At 35.5% G+C, this 11,337-nt stretch overlaps 1 protein-coding gene across 1 annotated transcript; it reads left to right on the top strand.

Moving 5' to 3' along the window:
- The first annotated feature begins 926 nt into the window (after positions 1–926).
- LOC127557464 (olfactory receptor 51G2-like) lies at positions 927–1,907 on the top strand. The gene has a single exon (XM_051990777.1). The coding sequence runs from the start codon at positions 939–941 to the stop codon at positions 1,905–1,907; it is 969 nt and encodes a 322-aa protein (XP_051846737.1). The 5' UTR covers positions 927–938.
- Positions 1,908–11,337: the final 9,430 nt, after the last annotated feature.

The raw sequence follows: 11,337 nt of genomic DNA, 5'->3' as shown, positions 1-11,337 counted from the left end.
TTACAAAATCTGCCAATCAGGGTCACCAAGCTTCTTCTAATCCTGCCTTGGACAATTCCCTGGGTCAAGGAGTCACTTAGCTACATTATAGAGTTCTATAATGTTCTATTCTAAAGATGTTCTATTCAAAATTTGAGGTTACTCATTTGGTTCTCATTTAGCTTGTTCTTGTCAAGATCCATCCTGATACTTGGGTTGATCTCCAGAAACTCTATGTTCAACACTAATTATTGTTCCAGAGAATGAAACAGAACTGAAAAGATTTAGAAAGAAATTCATTAACTTGTGTAGTAGAGAGGTAACCCATAAAATCAATAAAGGGGTGGCCTACTATCCCAAGTGACCTATATATTATTCATTATATGAGATATTCAAATAGAAGAACAAAGAAATAACAGCTAATTGGTCAGCCCGGAGGTAATTCCAGATAAAGCATGTGGATAGCTTGAAATATACAGCAGAGAGAAACTTCTCATATTCCTTATATTAGCATTCATGTCCCTACAAGACTTAGTGACTCAACATAATCAGGACTTCTTGAGTTAAGCTTTAAGCTGATTTAATCTTTAAACAATACTTTGTGTTTCTCAGTTATGCAGAATTACAAATAATGCAACACACTTTTAGAATAGCTTTGTGTATTAAAGGTATTTTTGAAGAGACCAGGAACCTAAGTATTGCTTTTACTAGTTGTTTAGGAATGAAATGGATTATTTAGCAAACTCTCTAAATCCAAAATATCAGTACAAAAGTAGAGAGTACATATAGACAAAGACAAAATTGAGGGGTAAATGTAGCAATAGTTAACAAGGAAACAGGAAATTATAACAACCAAATACATACTAAAGCACATTTTTTGTAGCCATTTTGTGTTTTTCATTTCCTTGTAGGAGTAATTGCATATATGACATGGGATTACAATTCTTTGCAAAAGCTCCATGGCACTCTTTAATACCAGTAGTGACCTATCTACCACATTCTACTTCATTGGAATTCCTGGATATGAGGCACTACACCACTGGATCTCCATCCCTTTCTGCCTTCTATACTTGGTTGGAATAGTGGGCAACTGTACCATCCTTCATATAGTCCGGACTGATCCAAGTCTTCATGAACCCATGTACTATTTCTTGGCCATGTTGTCTCTCACTGACATGGGCATGTCCCTTCCCACTCTTGTATCACTCTTCCGAGTCCTGTGGTCCATTTCCAGAGAGATTGAATTCAACACTTGTGTGATACAGATGTTCTTCATCCATACTTTCTCCCTAACAGAATCAGGAGTGCTCCTGGCAATGGCCTTTGACCGCTATGTAGCCATCTGTCACCCCCTGAGATATCCCACCATCCTCACTCCACAGCGCATTACCAAGATTGGAACTGCAGCTTTTCTCAGGAGTTCACTCTCCATTATTCCACTAATGATCCGCCTTGCATACTTCCCCTTTTGCCGCTCCCATGTCCTTTCTCATTCCTACTGTCTACATCAGGACATGATTCGCTTGGCTTGTGCTGATATTAAGTTTAATGTCATCTATGGATTGGTTTTAATCACTATTGTATGGGGATTTGATTCCCTGGGCATTCTGGTTTCTTATATTTTCATTCTCCGTTCTGTGCTAAGCATTGCATCTTGGAAGGAAAGGCTCAAAGCTCTCAATACATGTGGCTCCCACATCTGTGCTGTCCTTATTCTCTATGTGCCCATGATTGGTCTTTCTCTTGTGAGCCGTTTTGCGAAGCATGCTTCTCCCCTTGTCCACATTTTCATGGCTCACATCTATTTGTTGGTACCTCCTGTGCTCAATCCTGTAATCTATAGTGTGAAGACCAAGCAGATTCGCACAAGGATAATCCATCTATTTGTCCCTTCGAGGATTCATTCCACCCAGGGTAGATCATGCTAAAATTTTTTCCCATTCCATATGACAATTATGATTCTGAGAAATCAGGACTTACATAGATTCATCACCACTCTGCTAAGGAAAAATTTATCTCACCTAGGGAAGAGAAAAAAAAATGGGGGGAAAAACCTGAAGATATTTTTTAGATTGCAATTTTGAAACTCCCTATTATATCTACTTATAACATAAATATTCTGAGGCAAAAGACACACAAAGCTAAGGTGATCAGTCCAGATTTTATTGGGAACCCCATATCTTGAATTAGACTGCAAGAAGGGCATATCATAGCATGTTTACAAAAGGGCTGTGTTTTTAAACAATTTGTTTCAAATAATTAGCCAAAATGAAGTTGTCTGCTAGTCTTTTTGTTCTGAGAATATGTTTCTTATTCCTACAACCATGATAAATTTATCCCACAATTTTTCTAACCATGATGTTTTTAATCCACAGAAAACCATTTAGATTTTACAAATTGATACTCTTCTTAGCTCTGGTCAATATTGCCTCCTTATTGTTTTCTTCACATTTCTGGCTTAATCTTCCCATGATCATTTCAGTCACAGAAGGTCATGACCTCCCTTAGAATCATCCTCAGATTCTCAATCTCCTTCAATCTTCTATCAAATCTCTTGACATATCATGTCTACCTCCACATTTCCGTATCCCTCCATTCCTTTCTACTCACATGATCATCTCTTTAGTTTGGGACACCATGATTATTTACCTGGATTCATAGAGTAGCTTTCTTATTAATTTTCCTACTTCTATTCTCCCCTATTTTCACACAATATTCTTTTCAGTTACCAAATAAACAACCTTGAAGCACATATCTGATCTTGACACGTGCCTGCTCAAGAAGCATCATTAGTACCTTATTAATTCTAGGATAATATATCAGTTTTTTGATTGATATTTAAAGTAGTTTGCAATATGATTTCAACATATTCTAAATTCATTCCAATTTGCTTTGTTTCAGATGTTTTATTTTTCCATTACTTGCTGTTTCTAGGGTTATTCCTAGTGCTTTCCCTCTGTTGCTTACTCCCAGGATAGCATGATAGCCCATACCATTTTGGTTTTGTTTATTTTGTTTTGGGGCTTTTTTGCATATAGTTTCACTCATTAGATAATAAGGACTATCTTTTCCCTTCCTTTGGGCACAATGCTTATTATAGGCACATAACTGGAACTTAGTAAATAAATACTAATTGATTGACTAACTTTGCTCCATGACATTCCATTTCCTGTTACCAAACCTATGGAAAGGTTATTTCCCCCTTCTTGGATGAATTTACCTGCTACTTTTAGAATCTCTATCTTTTCTTAGGATGTCATTAAACGGTCACCTCCTACACATAGCATTTCTTAACTATCCCAGTTTTGGTGAATTTCTCACGTTAATATTATCCTGCATTTAGTTTTTAAATATTTTTTCTTACTTGTAATTATTTTGCTTCACGTAAAATACAATGCAAGCTCTTTGAGGACAAGAACTGCTTTATTTTGGTCTTTGTTTTACCGGCACTGAGTATAAAACATGATATATAGGTGATACTTAATAAAAACATTGAATAAAATTTATTCTCCACTTTGACAGTTATTTCTTTGAGTAACTAGATAATGTATTTCAAAATTAAAAAAATTATGTAAATATAAAAATGTGACACCATTCCTATTATTTATAAGCTCACATTTCATGTGGGAAAGGGAAGATGTTATTTTCAATGTTAATTATAACATAAAATAAAGAGCAAAGAAGACATTTAAAAATGCCCTAGTTATGAGTGAGGTTATTTAAATATATACATTTACACACATATATAGATAGATAGATAGATAGACAGATAGATAGATAAATAGATGATAAACAGATAGATAAAATAGGTAGATAGATTCAGCTGGGGAAATCAGGAAAGACTGCAAGATAGAGTTATATTTTGATGGAAGTAATATTTTATGAAGAAAAAGGACTGAAAATTTAATTAAAGAGAGAATGCATTCCATCTTAGAAAAAATGATATCTTACAATGAGCAGACTTTGTTTTACTACTGTTATTTGCCACTCTCATAAAACAATTATGGTCTCATATCTCTTGGAAATTGTAACAATTTTTTAAGCTTTAACCCTTTAGCTAAAAGTATTTTCATTCTGGCAGAACATGCCTGTGCTAATATATCTTAATCTTAGTCTCTGTCTTTGTCTCTCTTTCTCTCTCCCTCCACCCTATATATCTTCCTCTCATTTAGATTGCTTTTTCTTAACTCCATTCAGAAAAATATATACAGAAAAAGACTAATAATCTGAGTTTTGTTTTATTTTTTCATAAAAATGAAGAAAAATGGCTAAATGACTCATGTTTTTGAAAACAGACTTCCAGATTTTCCTGATGGAGACCAAAAAGACAAAAGCGATACAGGGTTCCTTTCTTCAGCTCTGTGTTCTGACAAATATCAGTAATATGGCTTCAGGCTTGACATTTCTCCCAGTTGATTGACCCAGGCATCTGATCCCAGTGACCTGCTTTCTACTTCTTATTGCATGTCCTTCTCTCTTCTCTCTTCCAACTCTACCAGGCTTCTTTCGATCTTTCATTCTCCAATTCCATGTATCTTTCATGGAAGAGTTATTTATATCTGTCTGTCTCATGACTGGACTCATTTATACTGTACTCATTGAGTAGGGATTTTATGACTCTGCTATAATCAATCCCAACTAGACTTATACAGTGCTCTTTCAGAAAAAAAAAGAGACCCTTTCCATAGGATTTGTAGAAGTTTCCCCAGTTCTGCTTCCTTGGGGCCTCCACTTGGAAACCTGTCATTTACCTGTCAGAAGGCAGGAAAGTAATGATTCTGTGGTAAATAACTTTTCATTTTTTCCTAGTATAATGCTGGGTGACCTTAGTGAGATATCTTATTCTAATATAAGATAGCTCTTCAAAATATTTCAAAAATCTTAATCTCTCAAGTCATAAACAGGTAATAGTCATTTGCCAAATAATCTATGGTCCAAAATTCTTCAGTTGCTATTATTTGCTTGTTTGTGTTTCATTTTGAAATCTTTTCTGTGGGCTAATAAAATAATGGGTATAAAACTGATATAGAAACAATTCTTACTCTGGGTTGTCAGTTTGTCAAAGAGCATTCAATAAACCTGAATGATATTCCAAGACTTAGGTCCATTGTCTCAAAAATTTTCCAATTCTCTCAGGATGCCTATGAGCTACTCCAACACTCACATATTTTGTAAAGGGCAAGTAAGTATACTTAAATTATTCTACTAGATTCTAGGCAGCTAGATGGCATGGTGGATAGAGCATTAGAAGTCAGCAAGGTCTAAGTTCAATTAAATACTTCTTACTAATGTGACTGGCAAGTCATTTAATCTCTGCTATTCCCAACTGTAAAATGGGGGCAATAATAGTAAACTTCACTTCTAGTAAGAGTCCATTATGGCTAGAAAATTGCAGGAATATTCTGCTTCCCTCATCTCCCATCTAAACATGCTTGGTTCCTTTCAACCATTCCATATGGCACGCACTCAAGAACACTTATGATACACTCCTGAGTATGCTCTTCAGTTCATCAAAGTTCTTCTTAAAATTAGGTTCCATAAAACATCTTCACAGTTAAAGGTTTTGATAAAGGTCTCATTTCCAAAATATATAGAGAATTGACTCAAATTTATAAGAAATCAAGCCATTCTCCAATTGATAAAGGGTCAAAGGATATGAACAGACAATTTTCAGATGATGAAATTGAAACTATTACCACTCATATGAAAGAGTGTTCCAAATCACTATTGATCAGAGAAATGCAAATTAAGACAACTCTGAGATACCACTACATACCTGTCAGATTGGCTAAGATGACAGGAAAAAATAATGATGAATGTTGGAGGGGATGTGGGAAACCAGGGACACTGATATTTTGTTAGTGGAATTGTGAATACATCCAGCCATTCTGGAGAGCAATTTGGAACTATGATAAAAAAGTTATCAAACTGTGTATACCCTTTGACCCAGCAGTGTTTCTACTGGGCTTATACTCCAAAGAAATACTAAAGAAGGGAAAGGGACCTGTATGTACCAAAATGTTTGTAGCAGCCCTGTTTGTAGTGGCTAGAAACTGGAAAATGAATGGATGCCCATCAATTGGAGAATGGATGGTAAATTGTGGTATATGAATGTTATGGAATATTATTGTTCTGTAAGGAATAACCAGCAGGATGAATACAGAGAGGATTGGAGAGATTTACATGAACTGATGCTAAGTGAAATGAGCAGGACCAGGAGATCATTATACACTTCAACAACGATACTGTATGAGGATGTATTCTGATGGAAGTGGATTTCTTTGACAAAGAGACCTAACTCAGTTTCAATTGATAAGTGATGGACAGAAGCAGCTACACCCAAAGAAAGAACACTGGGAAATGAATGTAAACTATTTGCATTTTTTTTTCTTCCTGGGTTATTTTTACCTTCTGAATCCAATTCTCCCTGTGCAACAAGAGAACTGTTTGGTTCTGCAAACGTAGATTGTATCTAGGATATACTGCAACATATTTAACATATATAAGACTGCTTGCTATCTAGGGGAGGGAATGGAGGGAAGGAGGGGAAAAAATTGGAACAGAAGCGAGTGCAAGGGATAATGTAAAAAAATTACCCTGGCATGGGTTCTGTCAATAAAAAGTTATTATAAAATAAAATAAAAAAAATTAGGTTCCATAAATAATTCTGATATTCTGATGTGGTTTAACCAAGAAAGAATACTAGAGACATAGGAACTATAATTCTCATGATGAAGTCCATGATTAGAATGCCTTTTGTGACTGCCTTATCATGATCCTGACAAAAACATATTGAACATCTACAATTGAGGACTTCTGGCCAAGATGGAGAAGAGGAGGCCCACATCTGCTTAGGCTCCGTGTTTTCTCTCAGAATTTTATTCATGACAAGCCTCGGAATTAGTGGTTGACTGAAAAAAAAAACCACAAATAATTACCAAGAGAAGACATCTTTAAAGTTCGCCAGGAAAGGGCTGTTTTTGTTCAGGGTGGGGACAGTTTTAGATTGAGTGCAGGCTAAGGGCAGGCAATGGCAGCAAGAGCCCGGCATGCAGCTCACACTGAGCAGACTGGAGGGGAGTGGGGTGTGATCTCAGCAGTCTCTGTGGGGAGAGCTTTGCTACAGGATTGGATACTTTGCCCTGGCAGCAAGTCAGTAGACAAGCAGAGAAGGTAAAAACACCAGGGGTGAAGAATACAACCCCAAACAGTTAGGGTCTCTCGGGACCTGGCCATCTTCCCCCACATTGTCTCAGCAGGCTCTTGGAGTCTCAGAGCACAGACACAGCACAGTCATTGCTGTCATGCTAGGGCCTCACTGCTGCCCCCCGCAGTCTGTAGAGGAAGCTTGGCAACACCACCCAGTCCTCTTGCCCCCCCCCAAAAAAGCAGATTCCATTTGTTTGTTTGTTTTTTTCTTTGCTAGTTTGTCTTCTTTGATTCTTCTCTGACAAAATGAGCAAAAAATTTAAATGGAACCTTAACCATTGATAGCTTCTATATGGATAGAGAGCAGACTTTAAACTCTGGGGAGACTAAAAACAGACTATCTCCAGGTGAATCCCCAAAGGAGGATATCATCTGGTCCTCAACCCAGATGACTCTCATAGAAGAAATTAAAAAGGCTCTCACAAGAGAGCTAGAAGAAAAGTGGGAAAAGGAAAGGGAGGCTTGGCATGAGAGGCTGAAGAAGTCATCCCACATATTTAAAGACAAAGTGGATAAAGAAATCAAATCCTTGAAAAATAGGAATAGCAAACTGGAAACAGAAAATAGCTCTCTAAAAAATAAAATTGGCGAAATGGAAAAAAATTCCATAGAACAAAACAATTCACTTAAAAATTCAATTGGACAATTAGAAAAAGATATAAAAAAGTGAGTGAAGAAAATACTTCATTGAAAATCAGAATTGAACAAATGGAACTGAATGAATTGAGGACACAAGAATCAGTCAAGCAAAACCAAAAAAAAAAAAAAAAATGAAATACTGGAAAAAAATGTCAACCTTCTTGGGAAAACAACAGACCTGGAAAATAGATCTAGGAAAGACAATCTGAGAATCATTGGACTTCTGGAAAAATAAGATGAAAAAAAGAGCCTGGACACTATTTTCCAGGAAATTATCAAAGAGAACTGACCAGAAGTCATAGAAACAGAAGGTAAAATAGGCATTGAAAGAATTCATTGATCACCTACTGAAAGGGATCCTAAAATCAAAACACCAAGAAATATACTGGCCAAATGCAAGAACTATCAGACAGAGGAAAAAATACTGCAAGTGGCTAGGAAAAAAAAAAAAAAAAAACAATTCAAATATAGAGGAGCCACAATAAGGATTACCCAGGATCTAGCAGCGTCCACATTAAAGGATCGAAGGGCCTGGAATATGATATTCCAAAAGGCTAAGGAACTTGGTATGCAACCAAAAATAACTTACCCAGCCAGAATGGGCATCTTTTTTTTTTCCAGGGACGAAGATGGACATTCAACAAAATAAGCAAATTTCACCTATTTTTGATGAAAAAAAAAAAAAAAACAGAACTTAACAAAAACTTTGATCTTCAAATATAGAACTCAAGAGAAACCTAAAAAGGTAAAAATAAATCTTGGGAACTATATTTCTGCTATAAAGATATATAAAGAGTACATGTATACCTTTTTCTAGCAACTAGAGGTGGAAAGGAAATTGTACCAGAAAAAGGGTAAAGTTGGGGTACTACATCTCATGAAGAGGCAAAGGAAACCTATTATATCTGAGAGAAAGAATGGAGGGGGATGAATATAGTGTGTGTCTTACTACCATCAGAATTGGCTTAAAGAGAAAAATTTTAGACATATTCGATTTAGGGTGAAACTTCTCCTACCTCATTGAAAAGTAGGAAGGAAAAGTGAAAAGGGAAGGAATAAACTAAGCGGAAGGGAATACATAAATTGTGAGGAAAGGGAGTAAGATAGGGGGAAGAACTGTAAGGCAGAGGGAGGGATACTACAAAGGGAGGGCTGAGAAGCAATTGGTGCTCACAAGTTTAATACTGGGAAGGGGGGTAAAGGGGAAGGAAAGGAGAAAAGCATAAACAGGTGTTAACAAGATGGCAAATACTACTGAATTGGTAATTTTAACCATAAATATGAATGGAATAAACTCCCCCATAAAGAGAAAGTGGTTAGCAGAATGGATTAAAAGCCAGAATCCTACAATATGTTGTTTGCAGGAAACACACCTGAAGCAGGGAGATATATACAGAGTAAAGTATCTCTGTATACTTTAGCATCTACTATGCTTCAAGTGAAGTAAAAAAAGCAGGGGTAGCCATCCTGATCTCAGATCAAGCTAAAGCAAAAATTGATCTAATTAAAAGAGATAAGGAAGGGCACTATATCTTGCTAAAGGGTAGCATAGATAATGAAGCAATATCAATATTAAACATATATGCACCAAGAAGTGTAGCATCTTTATTCTTAAAAGAGAAATTAAGAGAGCTGCAAGAAGAAATAGACAGCAAAACTATAATAGTGGGAGATCTCAACCTTGCACTCTCAGAATTAGATAAATCAAACCACAAAATAAATAAGAAAGAAGTCAAAGAGGTAAATAGAATACTAGAAAAGTGAGATATGATAGATCTTTGGAGAAAACTAAATGGAGACAGAAAGAAGTACAATTTCTTCTCAGCAGTTCATGGAACCTATACAAAAATTGGCCATATATTAGGACATAAAAACCTCAAACTCAAATGCAATAAGGCAGAAATAGTAAATGCATCCTTTTCAGACCATGATGCAATGAAAATTACATTCAACAAAAAGCTGGGGCAAAATAGACCAAAAAATAATTGGAAACTAAATAATTTCATACTAAATAATGATCGGGTGAAACAGGAAATCATAGATGTAATTAATAACTTCACTCAAGAAAATGACAATAATGGGACATCATACCAAAATGTGTGGAATGCAGCCAAAGCAATAATAAGGGGAAATTTCATATCTCTAGAGGCCTACTTGCATAAAATAAAGAAAGAAAGGATCAATGAATTGGGCTTGCAACTAAAAGTGTTAGAAAAGAAACAAATTAAAAACTCCCAGTCAAACACTAAACTTGAAATTCTAAAAAATAATAGGAGAGATCAATAAAATTGAAAATAAAAAAACCATTGAATTAATTAATAAAACTAAAAGTTGGTTTTATGAAAAAACCAACAAAATAGACAAACTCTTAGTAAATCTGATTTAAATAAGGAAAGAGGAAAATCAAATTGTTAGTCTTAAAAATGAAAAGGGAGAACTTGCCACTAACAAAGAGGAAATTAGAGCAATAATTAGGAGTTACTTTGCCCAACTTTGTGCCAATAAATTCTACAATTTATATTAAATGGAAGAATATCTTCAAAAATATAGCTTACCCAGATTAATAGAGGAAGAAGTAAATAAACTAAAGAATCCCATTTTAGAAAAAGAAATAGAACAAGCTATTAACCAACTCCCTAAGAAAAAATCCCAAGGACAAGATGGATTTACATGTGAATTCTACCAAACATTTAAAGAACAATTAACTCCAATGCTATATAAACTATTTGAAAAAATAGGGAATGAAGGAGTCCTACCAAATTCCTTTTATGATACAGACATGGTACTGATACCTAAACCAAGTAGGAAGAAAACAGAGAAAGAAAACTATAGACCAATCTCGCAAATAAACATTGATGCAAAATCTTTTTTTTTTTTTGGGGGGGGGTATACTTTATTTATTTATTTACTTATTTTAAATAACTTTTTATTGAACCCATATCAGGGTAATTTTTTACAACACTATCCCTTTTACTCACTTCTGTTCCGATTTTTCCCCTCCCTCCTTCCACCCCCTCCCGCAAATGGCAAGCAGTCCTATACATGTTAAATAGATTACAGTATATTCTAGATACAATATATGTGTGCAGAATCGAACAGTTCTCTTGCTGCACAGGGAGAATTGGATTCAAAAGATATAAATAACCCAGGAAGAAAAACAAAAATGCAAGCAGTTTACATTCATTTCCCAGTGTTCTTTCTTTGGATGTAGCTGCTTCAGTCCATCCTTGATCAATTGAAATGGAGTTAGATCTTTTTGTTGAAGAAATCCACTTCCATCAGAATACATCCTCATACAGTATCGTTGATGAGGTATATAATGATCTCCTGGTTCTGCTCATTTCACTTAGTATCAGGTCATGTAAGTCTTGCCAATCCTCTCTGTATTCATCCTGCTGGTCATTTCTTACAGAACAATAATATTCCATAACATTCATATACCACAATTTACTCATCCATTCTCCAATTGATGGGCATCCATTCATTTTCCAGCTTCTAGCCACTACAAAC

Source organism: Antechinus flavipes, chromosome 3, assembly GCF_016432865.1.
Source record: "Antechinus flavipes isolate AdamAnt ecotype Samford, QLD, Australia chromosome 3, AdamAnt_v2, whole genome shotgun sequence".
Lineage (NCBI taxonomy): Eukaryota > Metazoa > Chordata > Mammalia > Dasyuromorphia > Dasyuridae > Antechinus > Antechinus flavipes.
This window is presented reverse-complemented; position numbering and strand designations above follow the sequence as displayed.

Coding starts and splice junctions, on each gene's coding strand:
- LOC127557464 (XM_051990777.1), top strand. CDS start 939: ATGGCACTCTTTAATACCAGTAGTGACCTATCTACCACATTCTACTTC.